Source organism: Curcuma longa, chromosome 6 (assembly GCF_044706935.1).
Source record: "Curcuma longa cultivar G26 ecotype Majalengka, Jawa Barat chromosome 6, ITB_CL_G26_1.1, whole genome shotgun sequence".
NCBI classification, from domain to species: Eukaryota; Viridiplantae; Streptophyta; class Magnoliopsida; order Zingiberales; family Zingiberaceae; genus Curcuma; species Curcuma longa.
The window spans coordinates 1252151-1275923 of NC_133866.1; the positions used below are offsets into that span (position 1 = coordinate 1252151).

General features: G+C 34.4%; 1 protein-coding gene across 1 annotated transcript in view; it reads right to left on the minus strand.

The window, feature by feature from the left end:
• Positions 1 to 623: 623 nt before the first annotated feature.
• The window catches only part of LOC141830665 (mediator of RNA polymerase II transcription subunit 12), a 47731-nt gene continuing 24581 nt past the window's right edge, over positions 624 to 23773 (minus strand). The window contains exons 11-13 of the mRNA XM_074718079.1: positions 14085 to 16595; positions 12821 to 13130; positions 624 to 1467 (exon numbers count right to left, since the gene is read on the minus strand). Of these exons, the coding sequence (XP_074574180.1) occupies positions 1021 to 1467; positions 12821 to 13130; positions 14085 to 16595 (3268 nt within the window). The 3' untranslated portion in view covers positions 624 to 1020. The remainder of the gene's footprint in view (positions 1468 to 12820; positions 13131 to 14084; positions 16596 to 23773) is intronic.

Below are 23773 nucleotides of genomic sequence, written 5' to 3' on the forward strand. Positions count from 1 at the left end.
AGCAATCCAAGCACTTGAGGATGGACACAACGCAATGATAGCTAATCAAATCAGAACGAATCAAAATGCCCAAAAAGACTTACAAAAGAAGTTACAACCAACGCATTCAATACAACAATTTTAATCGCCTCATACCTTATATTTCAAAATTCTAATGCAATATTGCCATGTTGCTCTGACAATAGTGCTCAAAATGTAAATTTATATCGGTAGCTTTTCTTTATTTTATTGTCATCTTTCATTTCTTTTGAATAAGATCGATAAATTTATTACTGATCTTCATCTTTTATAAAAGACGAACATCTTTTAAAGAGAACATTAATGAATTATCCATCCAAAGAAAGCGAACGACGACCACGGACTTTAAAATAACAACTAAATAAAAATAAAATTATCTTTTATTTTCTTTTTTTATTTTCCATTACATCTTTTAAAAAATAAAAAAATAAAAAAATATTATTCGTTTATCAATCTTACGCATGCTTCTAACAATCAAGAAAATATTGTAGCAAAACTGCAGCCAGCAGCAGCGGCAATCCAACTTTCACAAAAAAATTTAGAGCCTGGCATGAGCTGAGGTGTCGTGTCAAAACAGAACTTTTCCAAGGCTAACTCGGTTCAGGTGCAAACAAAGACAAAGGCAAATATAAATATTAGGACATTAGCACAATGACAAAAGATAGTAATGTATTAATCATGATTCGCCCGCCAAATGATAATTCCCAAAGCTTGTTTTCTAATGTTACAACGTCACAATGTCTGTCACATTACAGAACAGAATGGCAACGGAATGAATGATTCAAATGGATTGGGGTTCCATTCCGGAGGCGGGCATTTTACTTGAACACTATGTACAACTCAAGCTTAAGCAGCAAAATCAGGGTGGATGCTACTCTATCTGGGTGGATGTTTTAAATGTAAAATGTTGGCCCACAATCACAGTATCTAAACCACAAATCCTTAATTATACCACCACCCTATTCTTTTCAGTCAAATCAAAGTAAAGTGGTCTATTCATGGTCAACTCAGCTGGATGTCCTCATCAAGGGCCCCAATATAAGTAAGGTCTGTTCTCTGTACCCTTACAGAACCTTTGAGCCAGCTGCAGGCCTTGAGATTGCTATGATCTCCACTAGCATTACCTGTGTAAGTATTGCTGCTACCGATCAAGACTGAAGCACAACTTGTGCCATCTTCAAGTAAAGTCCAGGGATCAATATCCATTTCCATTTCTTGCAAGGCTGAATTCTTGTTTCTGCTAGAGAAATTATTAGAAATGCGAGCCGGAATGCCTCTTTGGTAAAGACCAGAATTTGGCGTGCTGGGGCCAAGGGATGTGACTGCAGCTGGAGACAAAATTGGAAGATGGCAAGGAATCGACAAAGGAAGAGATGGTGCTAGTATTGGCATGGCTGATTGAATACGACGTCGAATTGCTGCTGGCATTTCCAAACGATCTAGCTCATTCTGCAACAGTTGGGTATAATATTATCAGGAATGACAAAATAATATCCCACAACCAGTAAGACATAACTTTCCAATTGTAAATGAACATTTGTGCATTTAATTAGAAACTGGCAAAACATTCTGATACAGCACCATACACTTTACAAACAAAAAGGATTTTATTTCTATAGGAAGAACAACAGGACTAGATAACTAAGAAATAATAGCCAATTAAACAAAAGAGTTGCAGCGGCATGAAAAGAATCATAAACAGCAACTGAGGTTGTAGCAATTTGCTGCATGACTATTAGTATTGTACATGAAGCAAAGACAACAAAACAGACACATTCAGTAGCACTAACATAAGCATGCCTATTCTAACTCTGATATAAAATAAAGACCTTGGAAGATCTTTGACTAGAAAATCACAAATCTAGAGCTGAAACAGAAACAACTCTTTATTTTCTGGCTTCATAATCGCAAACACTACCTAAGATATCATTACAAATTAGGAACATTAGAAATCAAGATTTTTAATTTTCAATATCTATTAATTAAATCTTAAAGGACATATAATATATATTTTATATATATCAATTTTCAACTATGTTCTTCATTGCTGAATAGCAGATCCCTAGTCTCAGGTAGTTGATTAAATGACTTTTTTCTATTATCTATAAAGCCATGCCTTTATATAAAAAAATAAATAACTAGAGGGCATATTGTGTTCTTAACCAGATTAGAGAAGAGTATAACACACCTGCATGAAAGAATCACAGAGGATGTGATTGATTGAGGCAACATCCAGGTGAAGCAAGCAGAAAAGGAGAGAAGGTGTTAATGGTAAAAAGTTGGAGACGGTGGAGGTCTAGGATGAAGGAGAAACCAATCCCAAAAGTGACCAGTCTAAGCAGGATGAAGGCAAATACTATGAAGAGAGCGGCATGCTGAAATGATGTGACACATAGGATATTGCAAGCCCGTAAACATGACTATCAACATTGTGGGTATAGCAGTGGCAATGGATGCTCAACAAAGGGTATCGTATTAGGAATGGGCAGCCTGAGTGCTCCTACGTAGATGGCAGTAACGTGTTCTCAAAGAAGATGCAGATGGGCAGGATTACATGACCACTAGAAAAGAAATGAGGAAGTACGTGGTCCTGAGGATTACTGAACCACATGGATAGGTTGGTAAAAGCAGTGCTTTTCTTCATGGACCAAAAATCCTTTTGCAAGCATTGCCTAAGATACGAGGAAGTGGACAGTGAAGAATGCAACCTCAATAATGTTGTCATCACCATCCAACCGACTATCCAAAACCCCATCTAGAAAAAATCTTGTGGGTGACATTTATTTGATGGGTGCAGAATGATAGCAGAACAGAAGAGATCTAAGAAATCAAGAGCGACCAAAAAATTGGCCATGGTTTCGATGGAAGTAAAACTGATGTCTCCATAACATTCCAGAAAACCACAATTCTTCCATACGTTCATGCAACCAAGCATTCATGATCCTCAGTTTTGATTCAAAAATGTTACAACTTAGTTTGGAGAAGTATAGCAGTACAACATGTACAAATATAAGACAATGTTATCACTCCGCCAGTTGAATCTATCCAATAGGTACAAATACCATGTTAAGACTACCAGTTGAATCTATCCAACAGGTAAAAAACAAGGGAAATTCATGGTCCACAACATAGCTTGCTTGGAAAGAATGGCTTATTCCAATCAGAATCAAGAATGTTAGTTCCATATTTAATTAATTTCTGACTAAATTATCCAAGCACAAAAAAGTGAAAAAATATATATATATTTAATTAATTTCTATTTTAAATGGTCTTAAACATGATTTGCTATTAAATTAGATTTAAAACACACTAACTTTCAGCATAATTTTAATCAACATAAATATAGTTGATATAAAGAACTGAATTGGGAAATTTTGAGTTCATATATAAACGAGAAGATATTTTAGATGCTGTCCAAAAATGAATATTTTAACCATTTAGACAAGTTTAAATTGCTATTACAAATAGATATTGAACAGATTAAACCATTAAGAGAAGGATAAATTTGAATCTAGGCCTTAAATTTTAACCTTTTGTGAATTTGGCGCTTAGGATTTAGGGTTAGGATTGTTATAGAAAAATTATGCATTATAACAAATGTAGGGTGTCAGCCGGATAGACCAGATTTGTTCAGCAACTTGTGGAAAGACAAACTGAGCAGAGGCTGGGAGGTCCATGGATTAGGTTGGAACCTGAAACAGTACATGCGGCACCAGGAATGAGCTCAACGAGGATAAACTCTGACAATTAAATCTAGGTTTCAGAAATTGAGATAACTATGGATGAGGGTGGGTACCTAACCTACTCATGACGCACTTTAAACCACATGGGTACATCTCCTTTGGCTGCAAATGGTATAGAGAATGGAGAGGCTCTTAAGGGGAAAAACCAATCTTAAGGTGTAACAAGGGATTGGAGCATGGTGATATCTTAGAAGGTTTCGAAACTGAGAGGTGCTCCTTTTAGCCAGTCATGAAGTGAGATGTATTAGTTCTGTTAGACCAAGGAGAGAGTGCAATTAGTAGATCAACTAAGGATGTTCCTCTCACTCTGCCCGGATGCAAATATGATCCTTTGTCATAAACTCCCCATTATGGAGTAGTTTTGAGGGCTATATTTGTATATAGTCTGAGAGACATCACAAGACATACTTCTAGCTCAGTAGGACTGCATAGTATAAGTTTACACAAAGATTTGTTAGTTCTAACAAACAAAACTTCTTTACTTAACTTATACAAAGATTTGTTAGTTCTAACAAACAAAACTTCTTTACTTTTTCTTAACATTATAGAGTTATATAATTGCCGCTCTATACTGGTGGATCATACTCTAGATAATGCTTTGTCCAAGCCTTAATAAGATCTGATGAGAATTGAGTACTCTCTGTTAGTGCAATCGAGGAGATTCTGCGTGCACATAACATCTGAAAGCTTGACTCAAGGGGGAGGCAGTTGATGTAATCAAACTTGAGTTGGGTTAATTTTAATGTGGTTGGCTAAACCAGAGACATAATATTTAAGTTAGACAAAACTGACTTGATTAGACAATAACCGATTTATTGGACTTATTTGATTACTTATGTCTTATGCCAACTGTGCAGTTGCAAAATGTAGACATTAACTACAATTGCAAGCAAAATCTTGGCAACTTTCAAGTCCTAATAGAATGTCTGACAATGAAATCTTGAAGGTGAGCTCCTAGCAAGTAAAGTCCCGACAGATTAAGGAGGACCGTATACCTAGCATGAAGTCCCAAAGTTGAGCTCGTTGAAGGTGAAGTGTTGGCAAGTCAAGAAGAAATTGATGCTTGGCATGAATCCCGATAGTCAAGCAGGGCATAATGCTTGGCAAGAACTTCCTGAGAGGAGGCTCTTAGCAAATGGAAGTCTCATAGATGGCTCTCTTGGCAATTTGACGAATGTTGAAAAACATCTACATGTAATGATAGCTCAATTAACCTAGATCGAATGGACTTAAAAGTTGGAAGCTTATCGAGGAAGTCTCGAGATATGAAGCAGGATCAACTTAAAGACGTGAGATGAGAGTTCGGGAGAAATATATTTTGGTTTTAGGTATAAGTTTTCTACTTTGGTACAAACTCAACCAAAGAACGTGTTCTACGTTGAACTTGACGAATTGCTTAAAACTAAGCAAGATCGAGAATAATCAATTAGTTAGCCATGTTGATAATGTTGCCCACCGACAACTTATTGCTTAAAGGACCAGCACAAAAGGTTTCTATTCTTGCCTCAATGATGATAAAGCAATCGACGGGAGTCATGTGACTCGACTACTATGTTTGAATTCAACTAGAAATGGTTAACTTTAACTCTGCAAGATAAGCTTTTTACAGGAGATGAGTCAATTGATGGTTTGTCAGTATTGACAAAGTTAAAGGTTATCTAGATTAGTTGATTGAGGGTACATAATAGTTGACTAATGACGTAGTCAGCAGACAGAACCACTCGAAATCCAAAGGAATAGATCACTAATCGATCTGGACCAGTCAACTAATAACATAGTATATATAATTGACTAATGACACAGTCAACAGGAAAACCAATCGAGATCCAAGTGAATTGATTGTGATCCAGATGAAACGGTCCAATGGACCATGTCATTTGATCAAAAATAGTCTATTGGAATGCAATTGAGTCAACCAAAGTAGGAACAGTGATTGACGATAGGGATTGAGTCAACTGGATAGAGTAAGGATTGAGCAATAATCGCTACAAAAAGAATTCCAAGAATAGTGAATCAATAGACTATTAAGGCCAAATCAGTTATAACTAATGGTGATCATTCTCACCCTATAAATATCAAGCAAAGGTACGGGGAAAGGTGCTGCGGACAACTTCTCATGTACACTACATTCAAGTTATAGGTTATATTATTCTTCATTTTCTCTTGTATTATAAGGTTTCTCCACCTTTGGAGAGGAGAAAGTTTTTCCATTAGTGAATACAAGTGACTTGCCTAATAAGTCAAAGATGCGGAGTCCGAGTTCGTAGATGGACAACTTATCAAAATGTGTGAATAGCTTCTAAGGATTAAAAGCTCTTCTAAAGATCTTACCATTAAGGTCGGTTTCACATGTAGAGGGGGTGAATAGGAGCAGAAAATTATTAATAAAGATGAGTTAGAAAGGTAGCAAAAATAAAATAAACTATAAAACAAGCAATGTTTTCAAGAGTTCATTTAACACAATTCTAAAACCTTAGATTCTGAGTCCACAACTGATGGATTTGTAAGGCGAGACACTCCTCAAAAGCCCATAATATTTTTCTCTTTATCTTAGGTAGAGAAAGCTCTTTAAAAAAATCCTTTTTAATGATGAGGCTACGGCCCTATCTCCTTATATTGCTATGGCGAAGAAAGCCCCACTTTAGTGAGGTAAAGACATTGTCTCCTTATTAAAAAAAAAAATTACAATAAGAACATAGTGGAGGGTGGAGCAGGATAATGGTGGGTTTTCCATTGTAGCAATAGTTGTAAGTCGAGCTCCCCCTACTCCACTATTCTAATCAACATAAATCTCAATAGACTAGACTAAAAAAGATCAAAAAGTCTACTTTTCAACTTCAAACAACTATTGCCCTGTCAACTCAAATCAATCCGATCAATTAGACTCATACCTAGTCAACACAATTAAAAAAAAACTATTCTATTCTATTAGCAAGCAGAACATCTTAAATTAACTATTTAGCCAACTCAACATATGAGTTGGCTACTATTTATTCTCAGTTGAATAAATCATCAACTATGACCCGAAACAACTATTTCTTAGTTGAATTCATGCATAAATAAAAGTCTGTGAAAACCCCAACATCATAGGTCACTCGTAATCTCTCAAGACTCACTTAGACTTTACCTACCGAGAGGCCTCACCTTGCCTCCAAGTCTTCCTCTACCAAAAAGCTTCCTCATTTGCCTAGAACTCTCTCTTCTAGGTCTTCCTCTATTAAGAAATCTCACTTCGCTTCCAACTTTTCCTTATCGGCAAACTACCTTGCTCGAGCATCTCCATCTACCAAGGCCTTGTTGGACTTTTCCTCTATCTGACAAGTAGTCAATCAACTTTAACCTACGCCATCTCCTAACTTGTGCTACATCAATATTCCCTTTTGATTGTTCGGATGATAAAACATATATGTTCCCAAGTCATTAGGGTAATATACAAGGTTTTAACTTAAACCAAACATTATGTCCCCTTTGACACACATCAAAAAAAGCCAATGATTAAAATATGGAAAAATTTAAGATATACAAATTAGGTTAAAAGTATATAAAAAGTTAGAATGCAAATCAAAAGAAGTAACTAAACATAAAATATTATCCCTCCACCTTATTCTATTTCTCCTCTGTAAAAATATTATTTTTACACCAACAATATTCCAAAAAAATATTTAAGTTCAGTAGTTCTAGAGCCTTGTATAATTTCTGAGGAAAAACCATTAAAAAAATCACTTGATGTTTTTTGACTAAGTACAATCTACTAAAATGCCTATTTAGTTGACTACTTGCAAGAACATTTCACAGTTAATTTATTTTTATCTCAATCGACTAACTAAAATTGTAGCCAACCCTTACACATTTCTTTAAATATTTACATAAGTTGGAAAAACATAAAAATTTACAAAGACAAGTAATGTTGTCAAATATATAAGGGAAAAATGATTTTTTGCATAAAAGCTTTAAAGTTTTGCAAAATGATGATACGTTAAAAAAATGCTTCAAAACTTATTGATCTCCACTTTAGTATCAAGTACAACTTCTCTATTTTCCTATAAATTTTTAACAACACAGCTGATGTTTAAATTTGAAAAACCCATCTGATAATTACCTTAAACAATCCATCATTTCTAAAAATATTTGAAAACAAATATATGCATCAAATTCCAATTTCAAAAAGTTTAAACATGCATTTTAAAGAATAGGTAAAGCACAAAAAAAATATTAATAAATCATTTTTCATTATGCATGAATCTGTCTTAATGTGTCATCTAAAGTTAACCATTTATTTTAAACTTGTTATCACACTTTTGGAATCCAAAAGTGATTGGTCCCAACCAGGTTTAGTAAGTATTCACTCAAAATAACTTCCCTAAATAACTTTTTAGTTTAAAAGGTTCATGTGACTTTGCATTGTATTTAAATGAACCCTATTATAGGATTGTATATTGGCCTTAAGCATGGATTTGTAACCTAGATCGATTGTCATAAATGGTCTTTTGACTTTCCAAAATTCAATTCAATTTTTTACTCATTTGTAAATTATTTTAGGGTCTTCCATGTTATTAAGTTTTGATCTTAAATTTAATTTTCCAAATGGTTTGCTTGAGTTTCATACAAAGCATTTGCCTTTGTTTGATGTTAGTTGGCAACTTAGCGTAACCCTCCTTTATCCGGGTTTAGGACCAACCATAGCTTGGTGACCAAAAATTACGATAAAAGTTATATATCTTCTCAGACAACTAATTGAAAGTATAAAAAAAGCAAGATGTACACATGACATTCATTAACCTACAAATAGCTTAATGACAAAGTCTTGAGAGAAATTATATGCAAAAATCTAGAAAAGAAAGAAGTTAGCGAGCATATTACATTAAGGATTAAGATCTAAATTCATATATTTTTATAATAATCATAAATCAACTCACTGAACACATCTAAGACACGCTGTCATAGTGCATGTTGTCTGCAGATAAAGACACATGAAGGTATAAAGGCAAAGTTCAAATCTTGGCAAACGACTCTATAAGTAAAAGATTTTAGATATAGTAGAGTAAATCTAGGAGATGACGAGTTACTTGTACCTAAGAGCTTTAAATATCTAGAATCATTTTTGCAAAAAGATAAAGGAGTTAATAAAGATGTTTTACAATATAAGTGGAATGGTTGAAATGGAAGAAAGCATTAAGTGTTATTTGTGATCATATGATACTTATGAAGGTTAAGTTTATAGGAAAGTTTTACAAAATGGTGATTAGACCTACTATGTTATATAGAGATGAATGTTGAACTATGAATCGAACATATGAGCAAATATGAGTCTCAGATATGAAGATGTTAAGATAGATGTACAGACATACGAAGATGAACAAAATAAAGATTAGAAATAAGAGCATTAGAGAAAAAATTAGGGTTTGCGTATATTAAAGGAAAATTTCAAGATGCATTTAAAATGACATGATCATGTACTTAGGAATCTAATAAATGCTCTAGTTAGACGATGTGAAGTTATGATAAATACACATATTGATAGAGAAAAGAAATCAAAGAAAACTTGATTAGCAATGATAAAATTCATTTAAATATATATGATGATATTATAGGGATGAGCCCAATGACGTTGGATGATCCATATAGCCGACCTCACTTAGCGGGACAAAGGCTTGATTGTTGTTATTATTAGTTTGCATGAGTTTAGCTATGAGTTTATAGGATTTCTTGGAAATCTTGGTTTTATTAAAACAGCTATCTTGTAATTTAAAACTAAGATTTAAAATCATCACCTTATTCCTTATCTTTGTTTTACTTCCTTCTTAAGTGGACACTTAATATGATAATGGTCTTGTTACACATGTATGCATATCATATTGTCTTCACTTTATTACATGAGTGACTTTCTTAGATTTGTCTTTTGATCATTTCATTCTTTATCCAAGGGCACTTACTATTGTAGTTTTCATTTTCTCCACACCGAAAACATATTATGTGAATTTTAAATTTAGACTTGATTTTCATTCTCGAGGACCTACCATTGTCGAGGCCTCGGGACTTAAAGGAACGATGATGTTTTTTTTTCACAAATATTGAGTGAGATTGAGAGTTCATTATTTATGATTTTCATTTTCTCCACATCAAAAACATATTATGTGATTTTTAAATTTAGACTTAATTTCCATTCTCGAGGACCTTCCATTATCGAGGCCTCAGGACTTAAAGGAACGATGATGTTTTTTTCACAAATATCAAGTGAGATTGAGGGTTCATTATTTATGATTTCGAATATAGTAAATTTTTCTATTTGTGCAATCGTGCCCTGAGTGATCAAGTTTGACTTTAGGTTCTAATGTTTATGCAAAAGATTTAAATTAGGCATTGAATTTTGATTTGATAAATAGGTTTGAGTGTGCATGGACTTGTAGAATGAGTATGGAGCTTGGAAAGCTCGTGCTTGATGAGCTCGAGTGATGATATAGATAATGACCTAGTGCAGTCAAGGTGACATGCTCGGTGGCTTAAAGATCCTTGAGATAAGAGAAGGTTGGACGATGACTTGGCGCGCCAAGTTGTTAACTCAATGGCTCAAAGCCCATAGACATTAGAGGGTCGAAGGGACAAGAAGCATCGAGGGCAATGTTGATCACTATATAGGTTAAGTGTGAAAGATAGCACACAGCATGAACCAAGGGTGTGATACATTAAAGGGACAAGTAACCTAATGAGAGATAACTGTGGGACTTAGGTGCACTATGAGTTGCGTGACCACAAATCAATCGACTATCCAGTAAACTCAGCCTTAAACAAAAATATTCTACTTATTGTATTAGCCGAAATTAATAATTTAGTCGACTTAGTTCTCCAATTGATTGAACTCAACTCCAATCGACTAAAATTCTAACTACCATCATTCTAACAATTGATTCTCACTTCGCCTAAATTGAATATTATCCTCTAAGAATACAAATCTCTCAACTCTCATAGCTCCCAAACAAAGTTTACCCTTTATAGCTTCACTTCACCACTATGGTTGTCTCGTATCAAGCTAATTGTCCCTTCAATGCACCAATATTTTGGTTCGCTCCACATGTCATCCTTCTCACTTCACCTACACAATTTGCCTCCGACTATCACCTAGATGCTTCACGTCTTATAATCCCTTAAATATCTCATACTACTCTCTAAATTTCATTGGACCTCAAGCCACCAAATTGTCAACTTGGTGCACCAAGTCAAGTTCTATGAGTTGCTCTAACAAAACCTCAAGTCCTTCAGTTGCCTCAACAAACTTATTTGATCTCTAATAACCTCCACACCACTAGGCGTCTTTCCTCGGCCATACAAATCATCATCAATACTCGACCTCATCGAGTTATGACCTCTACAAGCTCTGTGTGTCCTATTAAGTTCTTGCACAACATAAGCACTATATCAATCACAATGTAAGGCGTAACTTAAACGCTTTACACAAACATCAAAACACAAGGTCAAACCCAACCACTTAGGGCACAATTACACCAACATCCTGTACGACATTTTGTTTGATAAAATATCAATTACTATTGTGTTACATTTTTATTTGTCTCAAATTTTCAAATTTGTTCTTCGGTTCACATCTTTTTGAAAGCTCTCCCCTTTTTATTTTTTAGTGTTTTGAATCTTTTCTAATAATTATTCAACATTTGAAGTTTATCTTGATGTAATACTCCATCCTCATCTTCCACTTGTCAAATGAAAATTGTAGAAAGTTGAAGTTGGAGGAAAAAAAGTCAACAATTTTGGTTGGATGTTTAGTCCAATATCTAAAAGTCCATACTAGAATATACCGCTTGTCAAGACCAATAACACAACTACACGGGGTGAATAGGAGCAAAAATGTGTGAAGACAACTGACCTCGAATGAAAAGCTTTAGTAAATTAATTAGAAATGCTATGAAAATAAGATACAAGCAAAAAACAAATAATGCTAATAAGAGTTCATTTAACATGGTTTAGAATATCCAAGTTCCTAATCTATAACTCGTAGACTCGTAAAGTGAATCAACTCAAAAAAGTCCATTATATTTTCTCATTACCTAAGAGAGACCTCTTACAAAAAGCCTTTTTCAAAGATAATAATATAAAAAACCAAGGTTATATAGAAATGCACAAATGAATTTAGGACATACACTAACGAAGACAAGTCGCCAGTGATCCCTATGCATTTTTATCGTGCTCTTATTGTGACTAGGACATACGTGAGCCAATCTTGGCGCAACATATTAAAGTGTGTCCAGGGTGCTCAAGATGCTAGGTTGTAAAGGTGAATTCAAGAGTGTATTGTTTATCCCCCTATTAAGTGCTCCCATTCTAGCTAATAAGGCATAGTCCAATCTTGGTGTAGCATATTGAAGTGTTTTAGGAATGCTTAAGGTATTGGTTAGCAAGGGTAGAGTATACGCAATACATCGATCTATGAAGGCAATGTGCAAGTACACTTGAGCTCTTAATGTGTCGAGGACATGATTATGATATGATTTTGGTAGTCTATTGTTGGTGTTTTTTTCAACAAGGATAGTGGTCAAAGTTCTCACTGAACGATGTATCCAACTTGTTTTCAACAATTCAATACAAAGGCATGAAGGTCAAGGCATATGTCACATCCCATGTGATTAGTTTGTATTTGCACTGAAACCCACTTGGATGACCACCAAACATGACTCAACTTAGTTCATTGGGCCATATAGGCTATGGAAGCCTCCTTCCTCCATTAAGATCCATTTTCTCAACAAAGGGCCTTCTAGTGCAAATTGATGAAGGGTTTAGGCTATCTGATGAAGGGTTTAGGTTGGATAGATTAAATGCCTTTGTGGCTGGTGGAATGTTAAAATTAAGAGATGCAAAAGTTAAGATAAAATTTGTAAAAGGGGGGTGAGTAGCCCCAAGAACGTGCATATGAGATCACACTTTGATAATCAAGATAAAAGTTGCGCCAAAGATTATAAATGTTCATCATAGTTGAAAACCATAAGTCTCTATAAAAATTTTCTAATGATTAGCAAACATTTTCCAAATTATTGCAGAAACTTAAGACTAACCTGCAAATTCTCTGCTGCCTCACGATCAAATGGAGAAACATTCCGAGTAGGTTTCACAGATGGCTTAGAGGCAGACTTAGGCTTCAGCCAACTTGGCTTGAAACTGCTCAGCAAACCATGCAGAATGGCCAAAAGTATATCAAAAAGACTGTCGCTGGCATGGTCCAGAAAGGAAAGGTCACTGGCAGACTCTAATTCTCTCTTAGAAGAACCATAAGGTATAGTCAAAAGACAGAGATCTGCATCTTCGTAGACCAAGCGTGTTCCAAGCAACCGAAGTATAATAGGAGCAAGAATCTGCCTCATGTTCCTACATGTTACAAAGGATTTAAGACAACAGTAGTCTGTTTAGGAGCATAAGATAAATAGGTACCAGCAAAAGAAAAAACTTCAATAGATTCTTCTATAACGACACAATTTGCTAAAATAATGCACGCCTGACTGCATAAAATAAAAATTGCATGTGTTCCAATTAATAAAATATGTGGACGTTAGAGTCCAACGTTTATCACATTGATTAGTATGCACCAGATATCATGCTAGTCATATTTTGTATATTAATGTGATTGTTTTCTTCTATCAATTAAATATATTTTTATCCCTTGCAATTTGGTGTCTATTAGGTAAAACCACAGTTAAGGGTAATATCCTACAGCTACCATAGCCTCAGTTTAGGGTAAGGAAGAAGATTATCTTGAAGATCAATCAACTCCCTTTTGAAAATGGTCAATTCAGTCCAAAATGTCAAGCATGGAGCATCTCTACTATTGCACAAACATGCGTGTTCATCTTAATCAAGCATCTTATAAAGATTATTCTTTTATTTGTGAGAATTTTATAGTTTAACTTTGTGTAGAGTATGAGGACAAGGAGTAGAGCTTGAGCATGTTGAAAGCATTGGATAAGGTTGGCACTATTATCCTACCAACTTGTACCATGCGTGTGTTGAGGACCATGCGCCTGACCATTAAAATCAGGCATCAAATCAACCCCTCAAACCTAGTTTTTATCTCCAACAACCATTTATTTCAAAGACAGTCTTGCATCAATAGAAATGAGCAATGTCTGCAACATTCTTGCCTTAGAATGGTGGGCATCAATTTAGAAGAATTGTGTTGGAGTTTTGATATTAGACACAAGTATGGAGGAGATAGAAAGTCCAAGTTTAAGAAGCATATACTACTGCTGTCAAAGCTGAAATGGGGCATTGCCATTTTAACATTTAGATATACAAAGAGAATGTAAATGGAATTTTCCTCATTACCTATCCTCATAAATAATTGGAAGCAATCTCAATAAGAATTGCAAGCGCAAGCACAATGAAATTTTCAGAGCAACCATAGAGGGTGGGGCAGAATCAGTTGGCCGCCTACTCAGTACAGGGCTTCCACCACGGATACTTTTACGAGTGCTTCCTTTGCTTGAAGAAGTTTCATGGTTCACACTAGATTTACAACCAATGGATGTTATTGTGTTGATCTGTTGATCAATAGCTCCCATCTGCTTGATCAACTCATTGGCAAATAAATTGCGCAGCTCACTGCCACTCCTGTCAATGCATGGCAATATTAATTCAGCAAGAGCTTTCTCAATTATATACTGTTTACCAGAATTGAAAATTTCACTATCCACATTATGAATCACTTTGGAAGCCTTCTTAACATCAGTACTGTCATCCACGACCTCCCCTTCTTCAACAGAAATGTCTTCGAATTTTCCCTTATCACCTCTCCTAGAATTAGTATCAAAAAGAGAATTAGACCATCCCCATGGTTTCCAAAACCTTGCTTTAGTAGAAAAAGATCTCCTTTGAGCCACATGTATAAGTTGTTGCTTTATTGATTTCCGTCCAAGAAGAACATCAGGACCAGCTAAAATCCATTTTGTATCCATCACCAGTGACTCTTGAATTAATTTCCCAAGCAAGTTAACTACCTCCGAGTACAGAGGAGCTGCTTCAGGTCTAACAAGTATCCTGGTAAGAATAATTTCAGTAAATTTCTTTTCACTTTCAGAAAGCACAAAATTGTCTGCACTAGGAGATAATGACCGTATTGCTTCCACAAAGGACATGTTATGAGTTTCAATTTTTTCAATAAGTGCTTGTTCATTCAGAAGGAGCCTCAACTCTACCCACTGCCAACGGAACTTAGCAGGTTGCAAAGTATCCAAAACATGCATGAGCTGATCCAAAATCTTTGACTCTGTATCAGCATATGATCTGTGTTCTGCAGGACCTGAAACCCATGATCCATCTTCAGACATGATAGTTAATGCAGGTATTTTGCAATCAATTAGTGTATTAAGGAATAGCCTTGCACGAAGAGGAATAAATGCCATTGTTTTCAAATGCTTGTCTGGACTATGCAGCTCAAGCATTGCTGCAAATTCAGAATCACCAGTATCATTGGACAGAAGATCATACCAGCCTTGTGTATTGCGGAAAAACAAATCTCGAAACGGCTTGTGTCTAACAGCATCAATAATAGCAGTTGAAAAACATAGGTAGAGTTGGTTGTCTTCACGAGATGCAACACTATTGTTGAAAATATATGACCTCCATATGACCATTGCAAAAATAGAATAAGCAGGAGGGAAAACTAAACCAAGTGGAAGTAGGTGTTGTATCCTTGAAAGAGCTAAAACATATGATTCACCAACCATTTCTGCAACAAGCCCATCAAAAACTGTTTTGCAGTTACCAACCAAAAGCCGAAACCAATGCACATAAACCTCAATGGAGAAATCTAGCTTCATCATGCCAATAGGACGGGAGATACCATTAGAACTGGATCTGGAACTTCGTATGAACTGTAGAACATCCAATCCTTCCTTTAATCTAAAGGCTGTGATCATCCTTTCTAGACTAACAACTCCATGAACAATTAATCCAATAACAAGGGCAGAAACAGCAGCAGCTTTAGTTGGCCTTCCGACATTGTTTGGATATATCTCATTTGCTTCAGGAGACAACTGAAACTGATTACGATGCGGTTTTCCAGCAGGAAAATTTGCAGAAATAGATGAAGATGCTTCAGCTGCCAACGCTATTTCAAACATGCGGCCTAGACGATCACCAAGAGCTTCTTTCAGCAAACAGAGAGAAGTTATGTGAATTTGTAAGATGTACCTAACACAATTTAGTTGATTACTGCTTGCCATGAGATCTGGAAGTTTTGATATAGCTGTTCCAACACTAACAATGATTGCAGAAACAGCTGATGCCACCAAAGAGGGATCAACTTCTGGGTTGATCCCACTATTTTGGCGGATAAAATCAACAAGATTCAAGACAATATCATGAGCTATTTTGTAACTATCATTCCATTTTTCAGTGGGTTGGTTTCTGGAATTAGCAACAGCAGAATATTTTCTGTCCTTTCCATAATTGTAAACAGCTTCATCAACATGTTGTATTAACTCTTTCATGTTTGGGCCAATTCTAGACATCCTTGCATTCATCTTTAGACGGATGTGCTCATCATCAGAATCTGTCACCCCAGCAGAGACTCCTGAAGAAAACATAAATTCACCATCTAATGACCTTTCATTATCAAGCTCAGCAAGCAACCTTTGGTCATAAGTGGATCGTAAACTTTTCTCCCACTTTGACACAGTTGTTGCATCTCTATATTTCTTCAGCAAATTGCGCGCATAAGCAAGAGAAATAGAACCATAAGGCCTTCCATTTGATGATATCATTGCAAAACTTCGACGTATTAAAGCAGTCAAGACATCAGGTAAAAGATCTGCAGTTCGAAGTATGCTCTCATACCTGAACAAGTAGTCAATGTAACCAAAAGAAAAATAAAACACAAGCATACAAACTAAAAAGCAAGCACAATCCATTAATGTACGAGAAGTCAAATTAACATTGTAGCAGTATAGAAGTACAATCATAAACCCATGGTCAGTAGACAACAATCTGGTTTTTCACAATAAACATTGAAAGACAGTAACTCTGATATAAGCTTGGCACTCAGGAAAAAGAAAACTGAACAAAATCATATCATCAGAAGTAGTAATGTGCAAGAATTGTAAAAATAATAGAATCCTAAGTCCAAAAATCTGTTCTCTAACCAAGCAAACGAAAGCAATAAAGATTATGACTACTAGACAAAATCAATCTAAACCCTGGCACCCTCTACTATATAATCAAATTAAGAATATTTTTATATAGGCCCTTGTATATTTACATATTTGATCCTCGATGCACCTCAAACTAGCACTAAGTTTTCAAAAAACCTCTACTTGTTATAAATAAAAGCAATTCTAAGGTCTCTGAAAAATAGGTAACTCTGTCAATTGATTATAACGAACAAAAACTATAATTATCCCCTTAGACTGTATTCTCGCTAACAAAATGGCTATCTTTCTTCCTGTTATTTGTTCTCATGGAAGAATGGATGGGAGGCAATCTACATGTAAATTTGATTGCATCGTAGCTTCATGGAATCAATAAAACCAATACTCAACTTTGACATTAATCATTTGAGTCAAACAGACTAGTTAGTAGTATGTCCACCTAGATACAGAGTAGTTAATAGTTTTGTCTTTCGTCCATTTAACCTGGTCACTAAATTCAAAACATATATGTCAACCTGACCACTAAATTCAAACTTTCACTTTATAGGATGTCCACCTAGAAGAATACAATAAACCTTAGATTGATACATGAGAGAAATTGTACAATCTGCATTGGTGTATTATATAATACAAATGTGGTTCTATGGTGTAGAAGAATACCCTTGCCTAATGCAACCATTAGGTATTTAAGGGTCATTAGGACTGCCTTGCAATGACCTTGGCAGCAGGCTCCAGGAGTTAGTTGACTAAATTATAGCAAAAGAGATCGCACATAAGATAGTTCAATTTGTCAATCGACCTAATATAATTCCCTAAACCAAATAATGATTTCACATCTCCAAGTATTACTCTGAACTTTGGACACCTAAAAATGTCAATGGGTCTGGAGGATACCCTAGCAGCCTCTTTGAGTATATCAAGCACATAATTTCTTTTTCATGTATAGATGTTTCACTCAAACAGACTAGCTCAATGCATAAAAAATATTGTATCCTTGATTTGACTGTGCTAATAGAGATAAGCTTTCAACCTCATAATCTTAGTTGAGTCATCACTTCTAATGATAATATCATCTATATAAATGGTACAAAAAATTGCCTCCAGACTAAGAGGTGAAAAGATTGAATGATCTATTACATTCAAGTTTCTATGCTATCTAATACATTCACGCTTCTAAGCTGAAATAGAGTATACTGAATCTATTAGATTCTCTTCTAAGTAAGATTCAAAGTCTCAAGCCCTAGTTGGAGTTTTTTACTTTGAGTGATATTGTTTATGTATTATGCTGGCATTTTGACATTTGGTAGCGGTTGAGAATTTGAGAGAGGAAAGAGATGAAAAGAAGAAATGAACCATGACTATATATATTTAAGTTCAGCTTTCATATCCCATTTAAATGGAATTTGAGAGAGGAAAGAGATGAAAAGAAGAAATGAACCATGACTATATATATTTAAGTTCAGCTTTCATATCCCATTTAAATGGTATACTTTTTTATATTGTATTATACGAGCATAAGCTAAAAAGATAGCAAATATTGTTTTAATTCATCATGACACATTTATATCATGTTAAGAGTGTCAAATGTAATTATCAACATAATTGACACAACAACATAAATTGTCTATATCAAACAGTATCAAGTTTTAATAATTTAATGGAACAACGTGTTTTGATCATGCCGCCCAACATGTTATGAGATTTCACACCGTGGATCTAAGAACTTATAGACTTCCCCAATTTATGGACAGAGAAGGTTGTTCAATCTACACCTTCTAATTAACATAACATCAGCAAGATATATCATTGATAACAACTGATCTAGAGACAAACAAGACAACTAGTAAAGTGTGAAGTAGGCAAACTGATACAGTCTTAACAAGAAGATAGAATAAGTTTGCATGGTCAGATTATTGTGCACCCTTTTTCAACCAGCTGAATTTCAAGCCTATCAAGCACCAAGGGATAGTTGGCTACATAAAGGAAGAGTGAATAGCTACAAGTGACATTAGAGACATTACCATCCCATCTACCATAGTTTTTTTTATAACTCAAAACAGATAATGCCTGTCAAGTATTTTCCTTCTTGCAATAGGAAGGTCAAGGACTGAATAGCATCTATGATTACAGAGGGTTCTAATACAGAAACAGTCCGAAATAAAAACTATAAGAGGCCCAAGTCATGGACACTTATTGAAGGCCCATAGTACTTGTTACTAGTGTCACTCATTTATGATAAAAGATGGTAGAAATGATAAAGAAATAGGGATGGCAAGTACCTCACATAAAGATTAAAGCATATAGATTAACATAGAAGAAACAAAGACAGTGGACTCAGAACATGTTACATTGATTGCAAGAAAGGCTTAATGTCACCCGAGAGAATAGCAATCATAATTTACAAATCATAGAGATTGAGGCAATGTAAAATCTCAGTATGAGTCACATCAGATCAATGATATTGATAGGACCAAAAACAGTAAAAAAATCAAAATAAAAAAGGATAAAGAAGTACAATGATTTTGTTTAATGCATGAGAAAATAATTTATATGTATACCATTTAATATTAACTGTTTAATAATGATACCTAAAAAGTAAATTGCAACCATGCATAATTATTTTAAAAATCACAGATAATATTTATAATCAATATCTATTAAACTATTAAGCAGCATACTACTAAATTTCTAGAAAATTCAAATTTATTACATTGTATTAATCAATTTATTTACAATAATATTACCAATTGACAATTAACAAATTAAATTGCATATTAAACTGCTAGAAAATTTAAATTAATTATATGAAATTTTTATGTATCCAATATTGTACTACCTATTCAATGTCATGTTGTTAAGAAATGCTAAAAGAAAATCTAGTGCGTGAAGCTCCCACCAATGTGGGATCCCATGAAAGAGTCTATTGTATGTAGTCTTATTTTGCTTTACAGGCTGTTTCCGAGACTCGAATATGTGACCTCTATGTCACACGACAACAACTTTACCATTGCGTCAAGACTTTCATCATTGTTAAGAAATGATATAGAATTTTATTAAAAAAAAGTAACATTCAAGTATTAATATAAAATTTCTAGTAAATATTAAATAATATTACATTAAATTATATTTGAATATTATACATAAACAAAACATTAGCACATTATGAATATGTGAAATACAAATATTAATAAACGAGAATTAGTAAATTATATGTAGTTAATAATTAATAATAATATTAAATTATTAATATAGAACAACATAGATTTGATTAATAACATTAGCTTAATAACACAAAGTAGTGTCAATTATAAATACTTACTTTTGCCTGCCCTGGGTCCTATGACTGAGTGCATGCCCTTGTCACAAGACAATACCCTATTTCATTCATATCCCTATTCCCATGTGTCCCAAACTTCTATCTCCTCTTAGCCAAACTTTCTCTCAAAATTGATTCCTCATTTCCTAATTGCGGCAATCCCATCAATTCTCATGATTCTTTTCCAATCCAAAATAGTTTCACCTCCGCTGGATAATTATGACAAACCATACAGGGAATTTGATTTCTCATGTCACTTCCAATCCAAGTTAGTTGATCCAGATCAATATCAAACAATTTTTCAAACTTTAATAGCAATGGTTCTCTTCACACAAACAAGACTCTTCAAGAGACACTTGAAAATATGTTGTCCAACCCTAAGACAACATATAGGCAAATTGTGGCATGCAAGTTATAATTTGGCAAGTATCGATGGCATCCCAAAACTACAATTGAATTCTGACAAGGTAATATTTCATGCACTCTTAATAAATATGTTAGTAATGCATCTCTTCACGTAGACAAAACTCCTCAAGACTGTTCTGAAAATATGTTCTCTAGCCCTAAGACAGCACATGGATAAAATCAAGTACAAACAAAAGAAATGGAAAATACCAATGGCATCCAAAAACTACAACAGAACTCTGACACAGTAACATTTCATGTACCCTTAACTAAATAATTGTCACTTTGCTAATAATTTGTTGAGGTAAATGATAAGCTAGAATTTGATACAAAATTTGGATTCATGTTGGGCTTATTTTGTGAAACTACATGCTTAATGTATATATTTTTAATGCGTTTATTGTATGAGGGTTATTTGGAGCTCGATTGTAATTTCTGTGATTTGATGTCCAATTTTTCATTAATTGAATTTGATTCTTTGTAGGACTCAAAATTGATGCAAGATCGAGTCCAATCAAGATCGAGTCCAACCAAGACCGAGTCAATTAACCCAAATTTCATCAAGGATCAAGACTCAAGTTTGATTCAAGCTGAACCGATGTGAATTAGAGCTAAACCAGAGCTAATTAGAGCTGAATTGGAGTTAACCGGGTTGAACCAGAGTTGAACCAAGAATTGAACCCGGTTCAATTCAAAATCGGGTTTAAACAGAAATCACGAGGAAGCTACAGTTGTCGCGACATTTTTACTGTTCATCTTCGTTCTTCCAGCTTTTCTTCATCGTTCTCATGCGGCCAACCTCAGTTCTTTCCATTCAAACTTGGTTTTTGGATCTCATAGGACGATCACGAGTGGAGCTTGGCGACGATTTCAATTGAAAGCAATTGGTGAGGGTTTCGCCAGAGGAATTGCTTCCGCTGCGGGTTTCTATTTTGATTTTCTGATCAGAGGCAATCGGAGCTGTCAAGAGTATTTGGAGGGGTTCATCAAAGATTCTTGAAGGTTCCTGAGCCAAATTTACAAGCAATCATAGCCAAGATTGATAGATCGGAGTGAAGATTTCAGAATTGCAGATTCAGCTGGATCGGCTCTGTTTCGTGCTCGCGAGAGGGTTTCTGGCGTTGCATTGGATTTGATTCGATCCAATACAAGTTGAGCAAGGCTACGTGACAATCCTGTGAGGTTTCTGAGCCTGGATCAATTCTTGTGTGACAGCAAGAAAGAGATCAAGTGAAAGGGAAGAATTGAGTTTTCATTTCTGTTCATTTCATTTCTGAAACTTTTGTTAATCAGATCTGTTCATGATTCTTGAATTCGTGTTGTTTGGTTAACGCATCAGATTGTGTAGCTTTTAGACGTGCATAGATTTCATTCTTTGTCTTGCAATTGAGATTTGATTTTCTGATTCTTGTTTTCTGCAGTTGCTTCAATCTGTTCATTGTTTCTGAAATTTGGAATTTCTGCATTCTTGATCTACAATTTCCAATTCACTGCATATTCTGTTCCTTGCATTTCATTTCCCGAACTTGATTTGAATTACATCGAAAAGTAATTGAGTTCATTGTATTTTCTGTATTTGTTTACTTGCATTTGATCTCTGATAACCTACATTGTCTGATTTCTGGTTCTTGCCTTAGAGTTTGATAGCTTTTAGTATCAAGCTTTCATTTCTGATTTCTTTCCAAAGAGTGTACAAGCTGATCAAGTTTAATTTGGCATGTCATGACTTATTATGGAATGTTTCAATGCTAATTAGTATAGGTTGATACTTTGAATTTGAGTTACAAGAATTTGAGTGTTGCATTTCAATTGTTTAGATTTTGTTATTTCATTCATTCACTGAATTTAGATTTACATTTCAAGAGCTTAATTCAAAATACCAAAAAGATCAACACCCATTTACAATGAAAACCCAAAAAGATGATTTCTAGCTTGATTTAGATACTCTTCTACGAGTCCTAGAAAAAATACGACTTGAGGCCCCTATACTTCATTTGTTTTGTGAGCTAAGAGTTTTCAAATATAAATTCAATTTGAGGTTCACTCGTGACACTAGTTGTGGGCTTATCAATAAACAAGAACAATATAGCTGATGAAAAAATACTATGAATAGTGATAAAAGACTAGGCTTCAATTTAAAATATCAACACTAATATGCCAAAGGTGCACCTATGTTTACTGAATATCCAAAAAGGAGCAACCATACTTTTGAATTTACCAAGGAGTACACCTCTTTCCCAAAATGCCCCACATCCAACCTACTTCACTTGACTTGTTACCACACAACTAGTATCAACCGGATGTGATTCTAGTTAACTGATAGCCATCAAGGTCTTTAGCCAAGGTGTTTAGCAATCTGATAGGGCTCAAAATTAGGAATAATAACATGAACAGTTTTAGGGGTGCAACAATACCTGTTTGGCATGAATCTGAAGTCTCTAGGGTCATCAAGCACTTTTAGCTAAAAGTGTTTGATAACCCTATAGGACTCAAAATTAGAAAAAAAATGAATATGGTAGATTCAAAGGAACATTAGGAGTGCAATGGTGCCCATTTGGAACGAATAAGAAGCCAACAGAGTCATCAAGCACATTTAGCCAAAAATTCTTCATGGCCAACAACGGACTGTATTGGATGTTGCTGCTAATTAGAAAATAAATTAATCATTTAATTATTAATTACTCTAAATAATTAAATTTATATAATTTAACAAACTTCTCACAATGCTAATAATGTATTTAATGCATACCTTCAAGTTAGTCATTAAATTAGTAAATTAGTGCCCTAAATAATTAATTAATTACATTAAATCATTAAATTTATATAATTAAACAATGATCTAATAACCCTAAGAGTGTAATTAATTTATTTATTTGATTAAGTCATTAAATTGATAATTTAATTTGCTTAAAAATTAATCAATTATCTTAAATAGGTTGTCAAAAGATAGCATAGGTTTAAAATTAATCAAATAATTAATTTATTGAACATCAAATAATTAGTAATTAAATTAATTTATCAAATAATTATCTTTTTTGGTTGTTGACCTTAAAATAATTGATTATTAAATAATTAACAATTAGATTATTTAATTGGTAATTAAATTATTTATTTATTTCATAATTAGCAATTAGAAATAACATCTA